The sequence below is a fragment of the Labeo rohita genome, chromosome 4, assembly GCF_022985175.1.
Source record: "Labeo rohita strain BAU-BD-2019 chromosome 4, IGBB_LRoh.1.0, whole genome shotgun sequence".
NCBI lineage: Eukaryota > Metazoa > Chordata > Actinopteri > Cypriniformes > Cyprinidae > Labeo > Labeo rohita.
Window position 1 is genome coordinate 3155335 of NC_066872.1, and position 25173 is coordinate 3180507.

Sequence of the window (25173 nt, forward strand, 5' to 3'; positions counted from 1 at the left end):
TTCTAAAATTTATTCTTATGGTAAGGCCCACACGAACGCTTGGGTGCTTTCTCAAATCCATGTATATGGTAAGTGCACACACAAACCTTTGGGCACTTTTCTAAAATCCACGTGGTGGTATGGAATGCAGTGGAGTTCTGCGTCCGTTCTAAAATCCTTTATGGTAGGGATTCACGCGCTATTGCCCTTTCTTGAGTTGGGTCCCACTCCTTATGAGCATCTGCCAGGCTAAAGTAACGGCAATACAGATGCGTATTTCCAGCGCGCTGTCTTGAGATGATTCACGCTTAAACCCGTGTCCATTTTCTGAGTTGGTTGTCCCCGGTCACCTTGGGCCCCACTCTACTTGGGCATCCTTGAGTAGGGAGTTACCACTTTTGTTCTGTAGCATGGCTCCTGAGGGAACCTATGCAGAGCCTGTGGTAGCCCCCTGGGTGACAGGCCAACCTAGGCAATCCTAGGCACTTGGCCATATCCCCTTAAAGGAATACCTTCTGTTACCAAGCTTCAGTGTTTCTGACCCCTTTCAGCTAAGTCTTTGGGTATGCAGCTCAGGCTTTGGCCATAGGGGATAATGTCACTGACAGCTGTCACTACGTCTCAGGGGCAACTCCCTTAAGCTTAAGGGAGTTGGTACTTAGTGCTCGCCTCTATGATGACAGGCACTCCCCTCAGCATGGCAGCGTGGGTATAACCACTTCCCATAGTGACCCCTAGAGGACGCAGTTTAAGTTCCTCGAAAGGGAACATCTCAGGTTACGTATGTAACCCTGGTTCCCTCAGAAAGGAACGAGACACTGCGTCCTCTAGTCTCATCCCATGCTTCGGATGTAAGCTTCAGACGAAGAAGCGAATGTTATGTTCTACCGGCGTCCTTTTATACTGTGGTCGCACCAGTAGTGACGCACCGGCAGCGCCAAGTCACGCTGGAAGTGACGTCACAGGCTGTCGCCGGCCAACACTGTTGTCATTTTTGTATATAGCCTTCAGACACAGGTCACGGAGATGGTTTTCCCCATAGTGACCCCTAGTGGACGCAGTGTCTCGTTCCCTTCTCAGGGAACCAGGGTTACATACGTAACCTGAGACGTTTTAACAGCATAACTTCTCGTTATTACGAGAAAAGATGTCATTTTTATGAGAAAAGATCTCGTTTGTTTATTTATTAGGAGTGGAAAAAAATATGTGTGTGGCAGCAATGCGTCACCGTAGAGTGCAGCCCTCAAATAGCAATTAACTTTAATTTTTAAATATTTATACTTTGCTAATGTCCTTCAAAATACTAGGTTTTTCTCATTTGTCAGTAAGACATTTTTGTAAGCAAGTGGTCACATATTATTTTTTGTATTTAAAGTTTCATTTTTACATAAAATGTCTGTTACGCTGAATGACGATTTGTCAAAAAGAGAGACAATACTGCTATTGTTCCCATAAATGAAATGTGTCATTAAATTAGTTTTAATTTTTAACACCTATTCCTGAGTCAATGATGGAAAAAGCAGATGTTGAAATATAGTAAGTATTTTAATCTACTGTTCACAACGATAATTGCACAGATATTGTTGCTGTTACGGAGTGAGAGATGAAGCGTGAAGCGGGCGGATCCATTTGCAAACTTTTATTAACAGGACGAGACAAAGACATGGTCATTGCAGGCAGGGTCAGACAATGGCAGACAGGTATATATAGACAGCAAGACAAAAGAGTAATCCGTAACACAGGCGAGGGTCGATCCACGGCAAATGTTATCCGATGGGCGAGGCAATAGAATAATCCAGACAGGCGAGGGTTTCAAAAGGCAGGCAGCGAAGCAGACAAGACAATATAACAATGTGTGGGTTCAAGACTCGAATGACGAAGGACAAGAACAAGACTAAACAAGACTAGACTAGACTAGGATACTCGAATGAACTAACTGGCTCCGTACAGTTGCTAACACACACAACAAGTGTTAAACGCAAATCAATACTCGGCGATAAGTGACAGGAAGACCGGGGTTTAAATAGTGTCTCTGATTGGGCACAGGTGATGGCAACAATGGCTGATGGGGAACGTAGTCCGGGGTGTGGTGTAACAGTCAGTGTGATGAGAATGTCAAAGCGACCTCTGGTCGCAAGCAGACTGACGTATAGGAACAGGTTCGTGACAGTTGCAATCTTAGAGCGATGATAAAAGAAAGATATAAGCATTGACAGCCAGTCAGAATCAGCCAATCATTTGTGAGAGACAACAAACCTGCAGCACATGCTTAGAATGAATAGTGTTATCATTTATTTGTGTGGACACTAAGAATTATCTTTATAGTTATCATTCTTGGTGCCAACAGGCATTAAAAGTGCCACTCAAACGACTGGGTTTGCATTTAATTTATTTTTTTAAAGTGCTTAGCGACTACAGCGTATTATGCTGAATGACAATTATTTACTTTGGTGAAAATAAAATGTTAAAAAATGGAGGAAAATAATGATCCAAAGTTATTTGAAACATAGAAACAGATTGTACTGATCATGTTAAAACGGTACTGCAGGCTCAACCAAATTTAAATATATAATTCTAGGTGCTGATTAGTTGATAGATTGGCATAGATTGGCCACCACAGAGTCCAGGCCTTAACCCCACTGAGAATGTTTGGATGTGCTGGAGAAGACTTTGCACAGCGGTCCGACTCTCCCATCATCAGTACAAGATCTTGGCGAAAAACTAATGCAGCTCTGGACAGGAATAAATGTTGTGTGCATGAATGCATGTTGTAATCAAAGTTAAAGGCGATCCACCGTAACATTAGATTGTGTGACTTTTTTTTTTTGTTTTTTGTTTGTTTGGATGGGCAGTGTATATTACAATATACTGAATAATACATAAGGAATTGGTACATTTCATAAAAATGTGGGAGTATATTTTCTTATATATTGTAATATGTATTCAGTAATATTCTTTAAAACAGGGGTGTTCAACCCTGTTCCTGGAGATCTACCTTCCTGCAGAGTTCAGCTCCAACCCTGATCAAACACACCTGAACCAACTAATTAGGATCTGAAGGAGCACTTGATAATTACAGACAGGCGTGTTTGATCAGGGTTGGAGCTGAACTCTGCAGGAAGGTAGTTCTCCAGGAACAGGGTTGGGCACCCCTGCTTTAAAGTATATAGATATACATGTGATAAAATATGGTACTTTGTGTATGAATATACTGTACATGAACATACTGGAACAAGTATGTGTAATTATGAGGAAAATACACACATATTGGTATTGAAGTACATAAACTACTCAATTAAGTTATAAATGTCAAATCTCATTTGGCATAATCACCATGTTGACATGATTTTAACAAGACATCCAGTAGTCCAAAAATACAAAACTTTAATATTTGTGTTCAGTGCACACATTTATACAATTCAAATCAAAATATTTTCATATATGAAATGTGTAACTAAGCAAATTGAATTATATTTTCCAAAACATTCCCATAATCTTTATTTATGCACTTATGCATATTTCTTAGGATTCACTGTTTTGTGGAGGAGCGTCTGCAGGCTGGTAATGAATAGACGAGCTGCTGGTCACAGGTGTCTGTGAAGAAAAAAACTATATGATAAGTTATTATGCTTGATTGCTTATTTATTGATAATTACATAATTATTGCACCCACATTTCCAATACATGGACTATTAACACTAAATTCAAAAATGTTCTTTTTGTTTTTGTTTAGTTTTTTTAACCATTATACTCAAAGTCCAACTGAACTGGGGTTACAAGTTTCTCTTACCTCTGAGCTGTTAAGATCCTGGAAACGAACATGCCTGAAATCAGAGGACTGTGATGGTAAAACCTGTGGAACAAACTGCACCATTAGAAAACACATGTAATGTTAGTATTAAAGATAAATTAGTGGGAACACAATGTGTGCTGAGTTCACTTTATTTACATTCACATCATTTTAAACATTTTTGTGGACAGGAGTCTTAAACTCAAGACTTTTACATGTTAAAAACTTGAGGGAAGTACAGAAACATTACTCACCTGAGGCCAACAGCAGTCATTGGCTTTACAGGCAAATCCTGACAGACAGATGGAAATGATAAATTCAAGTATGGCGAATACCAACAATACACCTCTGATTCCCATGAAGAGAGTCTGAGAGAAAATCAACATTAGCACATTATTATAACAAAATAAATAATAATTACTACTCACACTGGTACACTGACTGCTCAGCAGTCCAGAATCCACAATCATCCTCGAGGTTTATATAAGTAATATAACACATTTGGCCCAGATTTACTAAACAGGGCAAATTAGCAAGACAGCACAATCCCATAAAAGCACAGATGGAAGTGGAAAGTTCATTAAAGAACACAGACACAATGTTTAATTTCATAATGACCAACACAATCTACCAAGAGCAACGCAATTTTTTTGGACATTAAATTATGGCTCAAAAATTATTAAATTGACTGGTGCAAACCTTGGTAAATCATGTTGTATGATTCATTTAAATAAATAACTGTCCTTTTTATTGCTAATGTTTCACTGCGTGTATTTAGTAAAAATGACTCCAAAACTGAAATTACAGATTTTGGACTTCCATTATACAAATAAACAACCATTTGGGTCCTTTATCTGTGAATTCTCATACACATGCCAAACATTTGGGAGTGATTTTTGACATAAATTTGACAAACTCAGTAGTGGAAAATAGCTTTTATCATCTTAGATCATGAAACTGAAAGCGTTCCCTAGCAGTAATTACCAAACAAACATAAATATTTCAGCTCGTATTTTCTGCCATTTTTCTCTTTTGGCCAAAAACTGAAATTGCAATTTCGGTGCATCCCTAGTGAATATAAAAGTTGAAGACATACCTCATACGCTCCCTTTAATTCAGAAGGGTCAGTATGGTCATAATAGCTGAAGTAACGGTATGGCCCTATAACCAAATCCAGTGAGAGGAAAATAATAGCGATGCCTGCGGTTATAGTACTGAAAATGTTCATTCCGAGTGAAGCGTTCACCTGTAGGCAGAAAAAAGAAACATAAAGCAGCATATAATAAATTAGCAAGAGCTTCAAAACATTGTGTTAACATGTTAATGTAGATAGAAAAACAACAATCATCAGAGTCCAAGCACCATGTGCATAATAAAGTGATGCAATTAAAATTTGTCTTTTTAAATCTAATGTGGTTTTAACAACAAAGTCCAGTCAATCTTCTCAGATTTTTTAGCTTATGGCGAATATACCGGTTTAAAAAGGGACAACGTAATTCTCTCTCTTTACTGTTAGTCCCAAAAAATGCTCTGTATCATTTTTACAGTTGTAAAATATGTGATCATGAGATAATGCCGTGTATGTGAATTCTAAATGAATCACATACCATAGGATATCATAGGTCAATTTCAAATGAGTGTAGATTTATCATTTGCAGCTCAAAATTTGCAGCCCAGTAATAATAAAGAAAATGAGGTAGAGGGAGCCGTCCTTGTGTTTTGGATTTAGAGTTTCTTTTTGGAAATCTTTTGGGCTTTATTGTTCCAGATAAAAAGAAACCAGAATAGAAACAAATGTTCTTGTTAAAAAGGATTTAGTAAGTCTTTTGCACTATATACAAAAATTGTGGAAGAAATATAATCTTAATTGCATTTAACCTACCAGAAGACAAATAGGAATCATTCTTCAAAACGTGACCATAGATTTAGTAATAGTAGTGTAAAGTATATTCCTGCTATTAAATCTATAGCCAGGTTTTAAAGAATGCTTCCTGTCCTTCTTAGATTTAAGCTTAGACAGCATACAATTGGATGAAAATTGGTCTCATTAGCTCTTCTGAAAACTTTCTACAGTATTTTCTTCTCATCTTGCCTCTGTATAATGCATAAGTAAGTGTAGCTACACAAAACACATCTTATGTCATCGGCAACTCGAAAGTCTCCCTAGCCATTGGGATTTGATGTTATTAGTTGCTGAAATTGAATTGGCTGGTAGCAGCCATGTTTTTTTAATGTATCCCAGTCATATTATGTTACCACATCCACCAAAGTTATAATTCATAATTATCTTTAAGTTTACTGATCCTACATTTATACTGTTGAGGAGTTGCAGCGCCTCCTATAGGTGCAACTTTTATGCAATTTGGTGTGTAGAATGTGATGAAGAGTGCAAAATTTAGTGAAGTTTGGACTGACAGCCTTTTAATTAGTTATTTATTTTTTATTTTTTCCCCCCTCACAAAATTCAAAATGGCAGATATTTTTATAGACGGAATTTAAAACAGAGATCATTACGGAAGTTCTAAGCGGCCATGCATTATAATTTTGTTCCGTCTTGTTTTCTCGTTATCACGACATAACAAGTTGTTTTCTCGTGATCTCGATATAACAAAAGTTGTTTTCTCATTATCACGACTTAATTTTCTCTGCGTATCCGACATAAGAACATCAGACAGCATCATTGCATCATCATGGATGATCGTATTCGCTTTTATTTTGATCAGGGACTCACTGAAACTGAAATAGCACTGTGTCTGTCAGTCATTGACAACTTACACATAAGTGTTCGACACTTGAGAAGAAGGCTGGCCGGTCTGCAACTTTATTGCCGAAGACAATATAGCGACCCCGAAGTTATTGGATAGCAGTATAATTGTGGACAGATTGGAGATGTTCTGATCATCTTAAATGAGTCATATCCTCTGGGATTGAGTGTAGTTATTGGATAGCATGATATTGTAAACAGAATGGTCTACAATTGAAACCATTACATTAAAATGCATTTAAAATAACATGATCCATCAAGCTGACTGGTAATGAAATTGACTACACGTACAGGGTCGCTATATTGTCTTCGACAAAAAAGTTACAGACCGGCCAGCCTTCAGCCTCCAGCGAATACGATCATCCATGATGATGCAATGATGCTGTCTGATGATTAAGTCGTGATAACGAGAAAACAAGACGGAAAAAAAATTATAATTATATAGATCATTTTAGGATTCAAGGTGAAAAATAGTTTCTAACAGTTACTCAAAAATGCAAATAATATTATTATGGCACCACCTAGTGTTATGTGTCTGTGTGCCTGAATAGATGCACACATTTGTGACTTTCCTGACAAGTTTAGGGTCTCTATAAATTATGGTCATTGATGCCCATATACTTTTAGGACAGGAAAAAGACAAGAATAAATCAGAATTAGCCAGTAAAGAAAATTAGCACAAACACAACAGAACACTATTTCTGTACTTCCAGCATGGTAAAAGTACAGTGTTATGTACATACCAAACACAAACTGGAGGGTGAATTAATTTTATTTTCTGCAGCAACGGAGAGTGCGCCTGCGGTAATGTACTGAGAAGAGAGAGAAAGACAAAAATTGAGGCTTGTGTTGGAATATGAAGCTTGTATTATAAAAGACAGAACAATTAATTGTATAATAGTTTCTTACGATGAAAGATCCCCAGTAAGAAATACCACTATGGACAAAGATAAGATCTGCACGAGCTGTAGACACAATGCCAAACAGGAGAGTCAGCACACCGATCATTATCTCGACCGTCTGTGAGAGACAAAAAATGCAGAAAGAGTCTTTCATTTAGTGCAACAATATACAATATACATTTATGTCAGCTGTAGTTATGGACTTATGATTGTACTAGAAAAATATTGCGTTTATGAGACATTTCTCACCCCAAGGGCTTTCGGTTTGCCTTTCAGAAATGCCTTAAGTCCTTGAAGAGGTGAAACTCCCACCACCTGTTGGACATAAACAGGCACAGGAGCATTTGTCGTTGTTGTAGCAGGAGTTGTTTGTGCTGGTGGTTGAAATTGGATGACGAGTGTTGAAGAGTTCATGGGTATGACAGTACTGGACATCCTGGTTTCTGAATCTCAAACTGACCTGTACAAATGCATAGTAGATTAAAACATATAAACAATATGATGAATATCATGAAACAACTCATGGTAACATTGATCTACATCATTTAAGCCATTTAAGCAGATGTTGTTTTCAAAGATACTTATAAAACTGACCTTCCTGTCTTTATAGATAGACTTATTAGTAATTAACTGCAATAATAATAATACTCAATTCAAGCAGCAGAGTCCAAAAAATGACTAAAACGCACCTCTTCCATCTTTATTTGACCCTGTAACTCTAGCACACTGTTACGTCCCTTATGTTTTATTTGTCTTTGTTCTGTTTTTGGGAAGTGTTGTATGTGTGTTTCTGTGCAGGATGACGTCTGATTGGTTCCTGTCCTCTAACTCATGCCACGCCCTGCCTGATCAGCTGACTCCCGGCTGCCTATAAAAGATCTCATCATCACTTCCTGCTTCAGCTTGGTGCTCATTTGCTGTGTTTACTTTTCATCGCTCTGTTAGTAAGTTTGTGTGTTAGTAAGACTGAGATTCTGTGTGTGTTCTTCTGTGTTTAACTGTGAGAGACTGTTGTTTGTTAGTTCCTTCGCCAAATATATGTAACTTTGACTACCGCCTGTTTGACTCTGATTTTGGGTTGCCCCTGTTTGGACTTGGTTGCTGATTGTAAATGAGTGTATATAGTATTCTTGGGGGGGTAGGGAGACTGACGCCATTTTTGTTGAAACCTTTTGTTGATTGTTTTTGTACAGGGAGTTAGGGAAGTTTTATTGTATTTTCTTTTTGTAAATAGGGAATTTAGAGGGTTTGAATATTAGTTGCTTTCTGTTTGTTATTTTGGCCTGGTCGGCTCCTGAAGTCAATTACCCCACTTCTATTTGTAAAAATCATTGTTGTATGCATATTGTTCATTTGCATTCAAACTCCTCCTCGTCCTCACACTCTTTCATGTTGCGCCTTCACCCTAGACTCTATTCTAATTCTATTTTATCAATTTGTTAGGGAAAGGCCCAAACAGTTGGAGACTATATAGGCGGACCTCCAGGGTTTCATGATTGTGTGATTATTTTTTTTTTTTTTTTTTTTTTTTAATTTATTTTTTTTTTTTTCAATAAATTCATCAAATTCAGTAAAGACATCCTGACAAAACTGTTTCCATTTATCAAGGAGGTCCACGCACTCCGTAAAAAAAAAAAAAAAATGAAGGAGCAAGACTGAATGAGTGAAAGATGCTGAATAAAAAAACGTAAATTTACTCTCTGACAGTAGGTGGCGCTTATGGAACAGCAGTAATACAGCGGTTTACCCCTGTACACACCACAGTACAGCAGTACAACACTACTTTGTTTCGGACACAAAGAAAGTCTGTTAAACAGGTATTTACATGTTTTCACATAGCCGTATTCACTATGGTGTTTATCAAACAACACCAAATATTTAAAGACTTTATAGATGTGCCATTTTCACTTTAATCTGAAGATGGCTACTGTTGTATTTAAAGTTCTTTAAGAAATAATTAAATACCATTCAGAGAATCAAAGAAAAAAAAAAACTTTACTCAAATATAAAAGAGCAATGTTTGCATATGAGTTTCCATGTTTTGTCACATACTTGATAATAGGGTTAAGAGCAATGTTCCCTCTGTTTTATTGTTCTTGCTGAGCAAATATTTTCTCTATTGGATGGACATTTTGGCCACCAGAGCAAAAACATTCTTTATACCAGACATGTACAGGCAAAAAAAGTGTGTAACCCTCATTTTTAATGTCCTATTTATATTTGATTTGATCAGAATCATAAAGAGCTTTTAATAATATAATATAATATAAAAATGAATAAGATTACTCTTGAATCCCCTTTTTGAGGTCAATTATTTATGTTTATAATATAATATAAAAACAAGCATTTAATCTGATAGAATAGAATAGAATAGAATAAAGTAGAAAATAAACTGAAGCATTTAAACTGAGATCTGCAACGTGTTCACAATGTGTAAATTCTTTTACAGTTATCTAACAGTAGAGTTTACACACCACTACACCTGCGCGTGGATGTAAATATCTCAAAGTTTTGTTATTTCTGTCACTTAATCAAGCCACTCAGATTTAAAACATGATGACGTTTTATTTCACGTGTCATTGTGTTTGCGTTGCGATTTGTACGGCGACTCATTTGGTGCACATCATTCTCAATGAAACCTGTTCATCACATTTACCGGTTCTAACCATAGACTGTAAAAAACATGGACGTAGTGTCCGTGACGTCACCCGTAGATTTCTGAAGAGCATTTTTGAAGCTCTAAGTGGGCGGGAGTCAGCCATCGCCATCTTGGAATCGCGTCACTGCACGTCACTCCCGGATAATCGAAAATGGGCAAATAGGCGGGATGTGGGTGGAGCTGGTTGCTGAAACCACGCCCGCCTAGCGCGACGATGATGACAGCAGCGGCAATCCACCTGTCACTTAAATGGCCACGCCCTAAATTATGCAGATCCTAAGGTTTAATATAAATTAAACGGATGAGTTATAAAAAAAATTCACCCCCCTCACAGTTGACATGAAGGGCAAAATTAGCTATATAGACCAAAATCACTTTTTTGCACCAGGCTGTAAACATATTTTTTTCTGCTGTGAAGTTGGGCATTTTAACATGGAGAGTCTATGGGATTGACTCCCTTTTGCAGCGAGGAGCGATCAGCGAGGATACACAGGTGTATCCTATGCAGAAGTCTTTTATCGACTTAACGTGACGCACGTATAAATTCTGCTCCCCCTTCACATCTGCTCCAAGTGCTAACCATGGCAGAAAATTCTAACACACATAAATGTGAGTATTAAGCATGACTGTGGGTGATTTCTTGACAGTGCTTTTAATTTCGATGTATAATGTGTACTTTTCAACACAGTTTTAATTATGTTTATTACGTTTCTTGATTTTACTGGCTTGCTTTTAATTGTTTTTAATTGTTTAATTAATGCCTCTTATATTGATAAATGGGGAATATAGAATGATTTTAATTTAGGCCTGTAGTTAATTCTTTTTAATGTGTTGAGTATTTGTAGTTTATGCCTGCAGGGATTAATAAAAAAAACATTTAATAACTGATGAATAATTCATTGTTAATAATAACTGGTAATATAAAAAAATAAGAACAAATGTGGTCTTTTGTGGAGGTTGAAACGGTTACAATATAAATAATAATTATCTCTAATGTTCAAGAATCCCCATATGCAAGCTAAATCCAGCGGTGTAGAGTCATCATTACTTGACGTTTTGAAGTGACGCTAAAGGGAGCTAGGATATATCATTTCACTTGCTTCCATTCCTCCGTCCTCGCGTCTTTTCCCTGTGTCCTTCCCTCGCATCCTGAAGAGGTGGAGCTAAGACACGAGGAAAGGAAGCGAGGAAAGGAAACGAGGATGCACAAATAAGAAATGAGAAGCACCCCGGGAGGTTGCCACTTGGTTCTAACTCTATATCGACACCAACTCAATAGCGGTTAGTCCGGGCATTGCAATTATTTCGCAATCAAATGGCTTTCCCAAATCATTTTTGCTTGTATCTTGTGCGCCGCATAGAGGAAACATTTTGGTTAAGAGGAAAACCCGTTTTTGTGAAAGACTTCTTGTGCAATATCCGCTGTAGGGAGATGACGGGAAGAATAACAAAGCAAACTGTAAAACTGTTTGTGCTGCCAACAAGTCTGCTTCTAATTAAGACAGTGCATATAAATAATATAATAAAAAAACACCAGTTTGCAATATCAAGAAGCAAAATGAGCTGTTTTGTTCTAGTTAAAACATTAGAAAGACATTTACAAATATCCGCGCCCAGTCTAACGGGAAAAATAAGGTGAATATTGCATTTAAACTTTCCCAGTTCACTCCCCCTCTCTCTACCAATTCATTTACTGTCTACTCTTTAAAGTAATGCAGATATTAAATAAAATCTATTTATTACACATTTCACCAATAGTTATAATAAATTATCTATTCAGAACTCCTCGAGTAAACACCTCGCATTAAATTTGACTGAAGAACCAAACATACAAACACACACACACATCTAATATCCTGACATTTATATGACAGCATCATATTATGAAAAGGACATACTGGACTTACCGATAAGTAAGATGTAAGCTTTGGTTTGCAGGGCTCTTATCCAGTGGCATAACTTTAAAGAAGTGGGTGGGGAAGTAAAGGAGTGAGTGAGCGAGTGAGTGTGTGTGTTTTGGAGAGTGTGCGTGTGTGTGTGTGTGTGGGGTGTGTACGGGGGTTTGCTACGTTTGTATGTGTGTTTTTTTTTTTTTTTTTTTCATTATATGTAACCGGAATGAATAGACCAAATAACAAGCACCATTGTGATTGGTCCATCCTGACACTAAACGGCTGTGATTGGCTCATGTCGGGTTGAGCGCACCGCTCTGAAATCGCCTTATATTTGTTAGAGCTGAAATGTAATAAATTCCAAGTGTTTCCCGAAAATAAGTGACTGGATTACGGACAAACACGGTGGATATAGAGTTGTGCAGGATTAAATATAATGTTTACTGCTACTGTAAGTGGCTTAAACAACAAAACTATGATTTCTTCTCATCGAAACTGATGACTGTTTGAATATAAGACTAATGATGATGCTTTAATCCAATGCTATATGTTATGCATGTTTGCATGCTGTATATTTGCCTCTTTATATCTGATTATATCTTTTGAACTTGAGTTCATAATAATATTTCAGTATTTCATAATATAATCAGGCATTCTAGAGCTGATGGTCAGTGTGAAGTACACAATCTGGGGAATAATGAAGCAAACAATGAAACAATTAAAAACAATGGAACTTGCAAACAGATTGTGTTGATCATGTTAAAACAGTATTGCAGGGGGCTGCAGCAGACTCAGATTAAAATATATGATTCTAGGGGGCTGTTGAATGATTGAATCTGATGGATGATGGATGGTTAATGGATGTTTTGAGGTGTGCATAAATCTGGACAGTTGTTATGTAAAGTGAAAGGAAGTTTTTGTTAATTACGCACAACATTTGAAACTCTACTATGCACTTGATTAACTGCAATGAATATTCATGTACTGATAACTAACAACTTTAATAGTTTAATTTGTACATTCTTATTTACAACCTGTTTATGTTCCAGTTAATTTTTGGGATCTTGTGGCTTGAAAAAAATGACACATGACTGCAGGATCACAACCCTTATGCTTATATATTAACAGTCAATATGTTAAATTGTTTGATGTATATAGAAAATATGCTAAATAATATATTGTGTTAATATACTACAATATATTGAATAATACATCATTTTAAGATAAAGTTAAATGTTAAGAAGAAATAGAATTGGTCTATAGATAGGCCTGTAGGCTAATTGTATTTTTTTAGAATTGCAATTAAACTGCAGATCGAAAAAAAAAAAAAATAATAATAATTTTTGATAATATCTTTAAAATGAGAGATTTCACTGACATTCTTAATTTGACCCCACAAAAACAAAGAGCCTACAGCCAATTAACTTGCAATGTTAACTTATGGAATAAAAGAAACATCAAAAACAAGATACGTAATCAAGAAAAAAAAAATTGTCAAAATTAACTATGAATTATGTTAGATAGCGAACGGACGCATCTCCACTGCAAAGCCGCATGTACTACACAAAGAGCTCAACCAATAATGTATTACTGAAAAATACAAATGAATAAATGGATAAATAACTATGGAAATTAACACATCTGAATACATGAATATAAATATAAAGTTAAAAAAGAATAATGAACTAATTTTAAAATACAAAAACTAATTAATAAAGGGAAGAAGTAATATTAATTCAGGATTAAATGTAATTACAATTAATTATATGATTCATTTTAATTAGGCTACATTTAATCCTGAATTTATTTTGCATTCTTCCCTTTAATTAGTATTTTCTACATTATGTCTGTATACATATATATACATTTCTGCAGGTTTGGGCCTCAATACTGATATTGGACATAAACGTTTGGGCGTAATTTTAGGCTATAGGTCTAATACATGAACTTACCTCCATGATATTCAGACACACTGTAAAAAACAATTTGTTGAATCAACTTATATATCAACTTCAATTTGTAACCCGGCTGCCTTAGAATTTGAAGTTCAGTCAACTCAAAAAAAGTTTATTCAACTTGAAATGTTAAATTATACTACGTGACAACTTAGATATTTGAGTTGAATCAATTTAAAATCTTAAGGCAGCTGGGTTACTTACCCATCTGTTAAGTTTAGCAAACACAAATATCTAAGTTGTTCCTTAGTACAACTTAACATTTCAAGTTGACTAAATTTATTTTAGTTGACTGAACTTAAAATTTTAAGGCGGCAGGGTAACAAATAATTTTAAGCTGACTTAACACATTGTGTTTTTTTATTTTTTACAGTGCAGGTGAACAATATTAACTGCTTGTCCAGGAAACCACATGTGAAGTAATCTTTCTCCTTCAAATCCTGGAAATGATTAATCCAGTCCTGAGCAAGCTGTTTTCTCATGAAGCGGTTTTCTGCAAATTCGGTGTGGTCATCATAACGTAGAAACTTCTGCATTTGTTCCACATAACAGTTCTCTGTTCCCAGTTCTGACCGCATTCTGGCTCGTGTCCAATCCTTTGTTCAGCTTCGTTAATAAAATAGCTGGCGATTACCTTAGGGTCAGAATTAGTAGAATAAGCAAGGAGCTAAATTTCCATCCTAGTAAACCCATCGACCGCGCCGTTGATGTAGATACCAAAAGGTTTGAGTTTGTAATAGGAATCCATCGATTTCTGCATAAAATTGGGGCCAGGATTTCCATACATCTGATGTCTCAAGCAATTTATCCTTCTTATTTGTACTCCATCGGAATCCAGGATGCATAATAAATGTCGAATTACACGTTGACTGACAACAAATCCAACCAGAAGACACTTGAGATGTAGTAGTTTATACCCACGTAGCTTTCCATAGCAGTCTACTTAATTCATGAGGAATAATGCTACTTCCAATAGATCTGCTTGATTCTTTCATCTGTCTCAGATGTTTAAGATGCCGACATAGTGTTCACATACTAATGATAATCCTGTTGACGTGGCTCAATGTTAATAAAATCTCTTTGTGACTTGAACTGAGGATAAAGTAAAAATAAATGATGTATATGTTTCTTAAGTTAGCTGTCTCAATCTCACCTAAACACACAACATTTAAACATTTAACTAGCAAACACCACATTCTTTAACTTGCCTTGAAGTTATCAAACCTTGAACATCTAAACAGCACTTTGTTTTCACTAGTTCAAGAACTTAGCCAATGAAAAAATCTGTACATTTTTGGGGTAATTTCCGTTCCCTTTTGGGCTTCACATATGTGGCATCTTTGTGACATTCTGTTGTAGACACAGGTCTGTCCAAGCCCTCTAGCAATGTCTGTTGATTTGTATCCTCAGTTTGTCTTCCACGTCTTTCTCCACATATTTCCTCACAAATGTTGTGTTGAAGCTATACTGGTCTCCAGTGGGTGATTCAACAGTTATTTTGTTTCCAGCTTTTCTAATCACAGTGTGAGATGTTGCATTGAAAGGTGTGGTGAACTTATCAGTCTTGTCCTGTCTGATCAAAACCTCCAACAGCTACACTTTAGTTGTAAACTAGTAAATTTAGTTTGCTCTGGTGAGTGCAAATATATAGTTGTTGTTGTTTTTTCTCCCTATTTCCCATCACTGCAATTGTCATTTTGATTAATGAGTATTTAGGTATTTATTGAGTGTTCTGCTTCGCGATATTCATCTGCATACAGTTTATATTTGCCTTCTTCTCAGCATTGTGAACTTCGAGATCTGTATCCACAGTGATTTAAGGTAACTTGCCTCTCATTTTCCTTTTAAACAAAAGTTCAGCCGGGCTTTTGCCTGTTGTGTTATGCACGATTCCTCTGTATACTGTAACATACTTCCTGAGTTCCTTTTGCCAGTAAAGACCTTCTGACTGTGCGATTCGAATACGTTTCATGACAGCGGCATTCTGACGCTCAACTTCACCATTGGCTTGGGCCCACTGAGGTTGTTAGGTTTCAGGTGTTTAATTCCATTTCCTTCACAGAAATCCTTGAATTCATCTGACCTGGACTGAGGTCTGTTGTCTGATTTCAGTGTTATAGGAAGTCCATGTCGGCTAAATATACCCTGTAGGTTGTCAGTCACGTGTGAAGTTGTGGTAGAGATCAGTATGTCATACTCATAATACCTACTATAATAATCCACCACAATGAGGATCTCTTGAGGTGGCACTAATAGCTACAAATCTCACATACTCATCTGATTCATGTGAGTGCATCTCTCTCATTGCAGTGCTCCAGGGCTTAGAGCATGGACCATATGTTGACTCTAACGATTTATGGTCTGTGAGCAGGTCAAATTGTCTCCCATAGATATATGGGTGAAGCCTCTCACAGGCCCATACAAGGGTGAGGGCCTCCAATCTGTCTGGGAGTACTGTCTCTCACAGTCTGATAGACCTCTGCTGATGTAGCCGCTGGCACCATTTGACCCTTTTGGCACTATGTTAGTACAGCCACCGACCCTACTGGGCTAGCATCAGCTGTAACCTGGGTTGGTGCGTCTTTGACAAAATATGCCAAGGTCCCTGCTTTTACAAGTTCATCTTTAAGAGCATTAAATGCCCTTTTCTGTTCAGGTCCGAAAACAAATTCTGTTTCCTTTCTGGTGGGACGTCTCAATACCTCTGCCAGGGTTTCAAATTGTGGAATAAATCTGCTACTGTAACTGACAAGTCCAAGAAAACCTCTAACTTCAGAGGCGTTTTGTGGTTCTCGGGCTTCCACCATGGCCCTGACTCTTTCTTCAGTGGGCCCAATCCCTTTCTGTGTAAGCAGGATACCCATGAAGTTTAAGCAATCCATGCAAAACTGACATTTTGCGGGATTCAACGTCAGCCGACATTCTCTTAGACGCTTCACGACGGCATGCAGGCATTGATTGTGTGTTTTGTGGTCGGCGCATGCACAATTACACAGTGTTCGAATTGTGTCAAAGTTCTTGGAGGGTCCCCCTAACCAGACCCCCCGCCCCCTTATATAAATATTATTCATATTTTTGTCTTGTCTTTGTTATCCTAAAATCTAATTCTAATTTAAAAGCTTATTTTATACGGTTCTTACCGTCATTGAGCCATGAATTTGTTTTATTGTAAGCCTTTCTTTAATTAAATGAGCAAAGTAAGAGGCGCGTGTGGATAATGATTTTATTTTGACGAGTAAAGAACATTTCATCCCCTGTTCCTGGATGGATAGGAAGCCGCAACACAAACTAAGAACCTTCTCTCGGACTAACAGAATTGCTGTTGGCACATTGGAGACAGAGGAAATCTGTGAATGGAAACGGCGCTGGCTTGCGCATTTGGCAGAGTGACTGACTGTTACTATTGAATATGCACAGTTTACCTGATGTGTTGCAGAGTCTTTGCGTTTGAAACCAAACAGAGTGTGTAAGCTTTCAACTTAAACTTGGAATGTAGAGAAGTTTCTGAAACTCGACAAAAACTGGTGAGTGCACCTTTCTTTCTTTGAGTGATATATACTATATTGCAGTATAAGATGGATTCATTGATCCACGAAGAAGTTTGAATCACGGCCTATGTTTGGAATGCTCTATGTTAATATTCAGCTTGCTGCATATCATTGTGGAATTGGATCGCACACTGTTTGTTGTGAAGTCTTTGCTCTGTGTATTTTTTGAGATATGCCTTTGAAGTGAAAGCGCTTGTGTGCGCAATGAGTGTCGTGGGAAAAATGAATGGCGATGAATTGCCGATTGTAAAGGATGATGCTGCTTTGTTCGAAAATAATTCTGTGGCTGATATTGCTGTTGAAGGAAAAAGTGCTGTTGAAACGGGGAAAAAAACAAGGGAAATTACTGAAAAGGGTGTTTCATTGAGCATTGAAAATTTGCAACGGCAAAGCAAATCAAAGTTTATTCAAGCAGATAAAGTTAAACAAAGCGTCAATGATCTTTCTGGAAAGGTGACCAAAGAAACTGTTGCTGGTGTGCAAAAGGATTTCAAGAGTTTTGAAACACTGTGTGAAGATGCCATTAAAACTCATAATTCACTGCTGGAAATGCCAATGTCCAAAGCTGAGTGTGAGAAGCAACAAAAGTGGCTCGTCTGCAAAATGAAAGAAAATAGTGAGTTCATTACTGACGTTAAACAGTGGTTATCAGATGCTGGAGTGCCATATTATGATGGAGATGAGGATGTAACTTCTTTAACAGACACAAATATAGATCCTGATGATAGTGTCTCTAATACCTCAAAGAAAGGATCGCAAAAATCTGTTCTTCTTCTGGTTTTTCAAAGATTTCAAGCACTGCTTCTGCACGTCTTAAAGTTAAAGCTGAAAGAGCAGCAGCTTTAAAGAAATTCATGCTCTTGAAGCCAAAGAGGAAGATCTTCAAAGGCAAAAGGAGAAACTGTGGAGAGAAAGGGAAAAAATATAAATGGAAGCGAAACTAGCTGCTGCTACTGCAAAATTGTCTGTGCTGGAATGAAATGAAGGAAGTGTTGAAGAAATGAGTGGTGTAGATCCTATGAATGCATATTATGAGAAGCATGTGAAATCATGTACATCAAGTAAATGCTCAAACTCAAATGATTTGAGTGTACAACCAAAGAAAAGATTTACTGGGCCTGTGCAAACTCAAGTGCAAGCTTCAAGGCAATGCAAAGTTTCAAACCAGCAAAATTTGAGTTTTTATGGGTCTGAAGAGAATACTCGTACACAACAGTTGTTTCCTCCTTCGATGTCCACTCATGTTTCTACTTCTTATCCTAATTTGCATGATCTTGTACAGCAGCAAAATAATATTACTGCTCGGTTGCTTGAACAACAGACTTTGGTTTCCCTTCCACCACAGATGATATTGGAATTTGATGGTGATCCATTGCAGTATGGCTCTTTTATTAAAGCCTTTGAACAAGCCATTGAAAAGAAAACTAGTGACAAGCAAGAATGCCTTTATTATCTTGAGCAATATACTAGAGGTCAACCAAGAGAATTAGTCCGTAGTTGTCACAACATGAGTCCTGATCAGGGATATGGTCGAGCCAAGAAGTTGCTTAAAAAGCATTTTGGTAGCAAAATTAAAATAGCAGCGGCATATATGGAGAAGGTCATGGGCTGGCCGATGATTAAGTCTGAAGATATTGATGCACTGGAATCCTTTTCAATCTTTCTGAGAAATTGTTGTAATGTAATGGAAGATTTGCAGCATATGGAAGATATGAATGTTCCATCTAATCTTCGACTTATTGTCATAAAGCTGCTGTACAAGTTTCGAGAAAGATGGAGGGCTGCTGCCTGTGAGCTACTGGAGCATCAAGGCAACAGGGCCATGTTTTCAGATTTGGTAAGCTTCATTGAGCGTCAAGTAAAGATTCTTTCTGACCCATTGTTTGGAGATTTGCAAAGTGGACAGTCACCTTGCTACTGTGGACCTTGCTACTGTTGCAGCTGTTAACACTGTTTCAGACTTGGGTCCATCTGAAGTGCAAAATACTTGTAGCAGTCTTGCTCAACAGAAAGGCGACAGCAAAATGTGTATTGTCTGTAAGGGCAGTCATCCATTGAAAAAGTGTTCTCATTTACAGAGCATGACACATAGAGAAAAGCTGAGCATCTTGAAAGAAAATAGATCCTGTTTTGGATGTCTAAAGTCTGGACATGTAAGTAAGGATTGCTGAAATCCATTCATTTGTAATGTCTGTAAGCAAAAGCATCCGACCCTGCTTCACATAGAATCTAAGGTTAAATCACCACCATTACCAGTAAACAGTGCTCTCGTTACTTTGCAAGCTTGTGGTCAGACTGGGGCTGGGAATGAAGAGTGTGTGCTGTCTATCATTCCAGTACAGATGCAAGATTGTAAATACCTATGCATTTCTGGATCCTGGGAGTTCTGCCAGTTTTTGTACAGAACATCTTATGAGAAAATTAAATCTTACAGGAACCAGAAGCTCTATACTGCTCCGTACTTTAGGCCAAGAAAAGTCAATAGACACTTTCATTCTCAGAGGTCTTCAAATTTCAAACTTAGACGGACAGACCTTCATGGATCTACCAGAGTTGTATACTCAAGGGTCAATGCCTATAAGAAAGAACAACATTCTCACTCAGGAGGACCTAAAGGATTGGCCGTACCTAGAGGGTATCAAAATTCCAAGTATCAATGAAGAGGTTGAGCTGTTGATCAGTATTAATGCATCAAATCTAATGGAACCATGGGAAATCATTAACAGCCAAGGCGGGGGGCCCTATGCTGTCAGGACCCTACTGGGGTGGGTTGTGAACGGGCCACTAAGAGGTGGTAATAGTGACAAAGGAAAGATTGGCTGTCCTGTAGTCACTGCTAATAGGATCTCTGTCGCCAGGTTGGAGGATCTGTTGATTGCTCAATATAATCAAGAATTTAATGAGAAGCTGTCTGAGGATGATGTAACAGTGTCAAGAAATGATCAACAGTTCATGAAAATAAGGGAAACCTCAACCAAGTTCAAAGCTGGTCATTATTGTATAGACTTACCTTTTAAGTCTTCTGATGTTATCATGCCAAACAATCGCAGTGTTGTAGAACAGTGTGTTCTGAGTCTGCAAAGGAAGTTTAAAAGAAATCCAGAATATTAGCAAGAGTACACTACATTCCTGTCTGATGTTATTGATAAAGGATATGTAGAGGCAGTACACTTCTCCACCAGTTGAAACGAAGATGGTAAGATCTGGTTCATACCACATCATGGTGTATTTCATCCTAAGAAGAAAACTCTTAGAGTAGTGTTTGATTGTGGTGCAGTATATAAAGGAACATCTTTGAATTGTCAGCTGTTGCAGGGTCCCTACCTTACAAACTCTCTACTGGGAGTTCTGACGAGGTTCCGACAGGAGCCTGTTGCTTTGATAGCCGATATTCAAGCCATGTTTCACCAGGTGAAGGTTTTTCAGAAAGATGTAGACTTCCTGCGATTTTTATGGATTCCTGGAGGTGAATAGTCGCTTCATTATGTCCAGCATCCCATAGGAGCATAGATCAAAGGCGATCAAAGAGCTTGATTTGGATAAAGATGATTTGCCAGTAGAAAGAGTGCTTGGGCTGCACTGGTGCACTGAAGAGGATAATTTTGTCTTTAAATTATCCATAAAGGAGCATTCCCATACAAGACGTGGTATGTTGTCTGTGGTTAGTTCCATCTATGACCCCTTGGGGTTCCTTTCACCATTTATTCTGCCTGTAAAACAGATGTTGCAAGAGATGTGCAAGTGCAATGTTGGCTGGGATGAGAAGATGCCACAGGGTTTCTCGTAGCAATGGAAAGGATGGCTGGCTAACTTACCCAGTATAGCGGCACTTAAAGTAGATCGGTGTGTAAAGCCAAAGGACTTTGGACCATCCAAACATGCACAGCTCCACCACTTCTCTGATGCCAGGGAGAATGGCTACGGGACAGTGTCATATTTGAGGTTGGTGAATAGTAGAAAAAAGACTAAAGTAGCATTTATGTTATTTAAATTTATGTTATTATATGTTGTTCCCATAAAGGAATAAAGACAGGAAGAAAGATTTGCTGGTGGAGAGTGTTATAACTGATTTGCCTCCATTTACAAATGTCGGTGTCAACTATTTTGGCCCTTTTGAAGTCAAGAAAGGGCGAAGCACAGTTAAACGTTATGGGGTAAGTTTCACTTGCATGGCAAGTTGGGCCGTGCATATGGAGATGGCTTATAGTTTGAATACAGATTCCTGCATTAATGCTATTCGCCATTTTTTGTGTCGAGGTCAAGTTGTCCAGTTGAGATCGGATAATGGGACAAATTTTGTTGGAGCGGAGCTAGAGCTGAGGGAAGCTGTGGCTGGGTTAGACCATACCAAAATCCAGCATGCTTTGTTATCGAATGGACTCAAGTGGATATTTAATCCTCCTGCTGCACCTCATGTGGGTGGAATTTGGAAGAGACTTATTCGACTTGTAAAAAATGTGCTGTATTCAACCATCAAACAGCCAACTATGGATGATGAAAGCTTCCAGACTCTTCTGTGTGAGACAGAAGCCATTCTCAACAGCCGTCCCATTACGAAATCCTCTGATGACGTGAATGATCTTGAGGCACTTACGCCTAATCACATTCTCCTTAAATCAAAACCTCTTATGGCTCCTGGACTATTTAATGAGAGAGATTTGTACATCAGAAAAAGATGGAGACAGGTACAGTACTTGTTGGATCTGTTTTGGAAGAGATGGGTAAAGGAATACTTACCATTACTACAAGAGAGACAGAAATGGATAATGCCACGAAGAAGCTTTACAGTGGGAGACATTGTTGTCATCATGGATCCTGTAGCTCCTTGTGGCTCCTGGTTGTTGGGAAGAATAATTAAAACCTACCCTGATAAAGGTGGATTTGTTCGATTCGTTCAAATTAAAACAAAACCAGGCCAGTTGGATAGGCCTGTATCCAAAATTTGTCTATTGCTGGAAGCAGAGAACTGAAGCTGATTCAGAATTTTATAAAGACATTTTAGCTCCTTTCATTTGTATATAAAGTGTAATTGTAAATGTATATTACAATTATGGGGCTGGGGTGTAGGACATGTAGGAGTTGGTGTAGGTCATATGGCATTTACACCTCATGATTGTGTGTGTCTGTGAACAGGTGGCAGGAGTACACGGTTCTTACCGTCACTGAGCCATGAATTTGTTTTATTGTAAACCGCCTTTCTTTAATTAAATGAGCAAAGTAAGAGACGTGTGTGGACAATGATTTTATTTCGATGAGTAAAGAACATTTCATCCCCTGTTCCTGGATGGATAGGAAGCCGCAACACTAAGCAAAAAGAATTAAATATCTAGCCAAGTAAAATTAATATTTTCAAATAAGTTTAAAGTGTTTACCTTTTATGGGCATTTTTTACCTTTATAAAGCCATTCTTTTTATGAAAGTGTGCATTATCTTTTGCGTCAAATTCTTATATTTAATCAATACAGTCACTTTGAATAATAAGACATTTTAGGCTGTTATCACAAATAAAATCATTATAAACAAAATTCAGTTTTTCAATATAGAGGAAACACAAAGGCTGTATCTGAAGTGGCATTTAGATGTATTTACCCACTGTTTAATACAGGACATGAATGCATTTAACCTGCAGCAAATGCATTAAATTTTTTTTTGATATTTTAATCCTAAAATGATGAATGCTGATAGTTGAAATTATTTTAAAAAAATTAAAAGGTACTTTAAATGTTGGATTAAAATCACCAGTAGGTGTCAGGAAATCACAGTTAATAAGTGAGTCATTGCGATTGAGCCGAATCGTTCAAATGGTTGATGCATTCAGGAACGAAACACGGTCATGTTGTTTAGAGACGCAAAACAGGGCTGTGGCTGGAATGATTTTTGTTGACGAAATTAGTGTTGTCACGGTACCAAAATTTCAGTATTCGGTACCAATACCAGTGAAAATCCACGGTTCTCGGTACCAATTTCGGTACCAAATCAAAACACAAAAACATGAATTGAACAACACACTATTTTTATTAATAACAAACAAAAATAAAACCGTTTTGACTTGGAAGCTGGTATTTTGGGTTGAGGTGATGAAGCATTTGCTGTAATCCCCATTTTTCACTGTATAAACTGGCACTTGATCCATACATGTGAATTCAGCAACAGCTCGGTTCAGTTTTCTTGCCTCAGGTGAGTTTTTGTCGTACTTCTGCTGCTGAAAAGCATCTGGAACCGTTGTCTGGAGTTTGCTTTGGTGGTTTGTGGTCTTCTTCAGCCTGAAGCTGTAAAAGGAAAATATAATATACTTCAGTAAAACAATGGGTTGAGTCTGACTAAATGCAACATTAGATTGACACCAGCTAAACAGAACGTTATATATAACTTTTCAATAAATAACAAACCTCAGTGTTTATAATAAATTTAGATAAGATTACTTATATTGAGTGTATCAATGTTACACAGACAGAAACTGTAGTATTAAAAACACTTTACAAAAAGATTCCATTTAACATGACTTAATAAACAAGTGTTACAGAATTATTATTCCTAATTTCAAAATGTATTAATTTATTTTAAATTAAAAGTTGTATCTGTTGACATTATTTAACGCACAATGAACAAGTGTTTGTATAAAATAACATTCACTCACTGTAACTTGATGTTAGATAATATATTAAGTCATGTTAATGAACGGTATCTTTTACCAAACTATACAGGACTGTTTTTGACTGTACTTTTATTTAATCAAGCTGCGCAAACTATATTTCATAGCCTAGAACTGCTTTTCTGATTGACCGATTTTAGGCTATAAACATTAACCATACATTTGTACATTTGTTCTCTAACACACATATTTTAGCCACACAGGTCATTTAAAAGCTTCAGGTGTGTAAAAATAGTACACAATCATGTCCTGTTTTTTTAAATATAATTTTTAATAAACGCTATAGGAGCATTAAACACTTAATAAAGTTTATTCTAATACTCGCGTTAGCATTAGCCGCGTTTATGCTAACGATTAACTAAGCAAATGGCGATGTTTATTTAGGGTATACTTTTTATAACAAAAACTCTAAATATAAAATTAAATGAAAACTTACCTGCTTGAACTTTCATTAAATCTGGGTGTCGGTCTTTGAGGTGTTTTATTCAGTTCAATGTATTTCCTCCTTTTGAGAGAAAACTTCGATGACACCGTTTGCAAATGGGTTTCTGATGATCTATGGTGTTGCCCTTGTCATCAGCCGCAAATACAAAATATTTCCACACGTGGCTCCTTCCTCCTTTCTTTTCAACAAGCGGATTCAGAGCAGCCGCATCAGCAGCGCCGCCGGTCGCCGTGTCTCTGTGCTTTTATGAAGAAGACGCAACTGCGCAGCGCGCACTTCTCGCATAGCGCAGTAAGAACCGGGTTGACCGGGTGCTCGGTACCACCGGTACTTAAGAAAACCTGGTACCGTAACATTTAATTGTTTTTAGTACCGACTTGGTACCGAAGTACCGTGTCTTTTGACAACACTAGACGAAATAGAGCAAAAATAAGCAATATGGTGTCTAAAACATAATTATCTTAATATTAACTATTAGTTTATTGAACTGTTGTATAAAATCAATATTACATTTGTGTTTTTTGCACAAAAAAGGCACTCTTTGTGTGATATTGATTAACTATATGTGTCACGGGGAGAACGAGACG

General features: G+C 37.4%; 3 protein-coding genes across 6 annotated transcripts in view; 2 read left to right on the forward strand and 1 right to left on the reverse strand.

The window, feature by feature from the left end:
* Positions 1–25173, forward strand: part of LOC127164380 (membrane-spanning 4-domains subfamily A member 8) — a 416186-nt gene that overhangs the window by 194310 nt on the left and 196703 nt on the right. The window lies entirely within an intron of this gene.
* LOC127164384 (membrane-spanning 4-domains subfamily A member 15) overlaps positions 1–25173 on the forward strand; it is a 226970-nt gene that overhangs the window by 43324 nt on the left and 158473 nt on the right. The window lies entirely within an intron of this gene.
* Positions 3344–25173, reverse strand: part of LOC127164381 (membrane-spanning 4-domains subfamily A member 4A) — a 192838-nt gene continuing 171008 nt past the window's right edge. For 2 of the 3 annotated variants that reach the window (XM_051108311.1, XM_051108309.1), the window contains exons 2-8: positions 7685–7895; positions 7443–7553; positions 7277–7345; positions 4866–5015; positions 4024–4137; positions 3770–3832; positions 3344–3573 (exon numbers count right to left, since the gene is read on the reverse strand). In XM_051108311.1, coding sequence (XP_050964268.1) covers positions 3502–3573; positions 3770–3832; positions 4024–4137; positions 4866–5015; positions 7277–7345; positions 7443–7553; positions 7685–7870 — 765 coding nt within the window. In that variant the 5' untranslated portion in view covers positions 7871–7895 and the 3' untranslated portion in view covers positions 3344–3501. Of the gene's footprint in view, positions 3574–3769; positions 3833–4023; positions 4138–4865; positions 5016–7276; positions 7346–7442; positions 7554–7684; positions 7896–12001; positions 12117–25173 lie in introns of those variants that run through there. The other variant, XM_051108310.1, reaches the window with a different exon arrangement.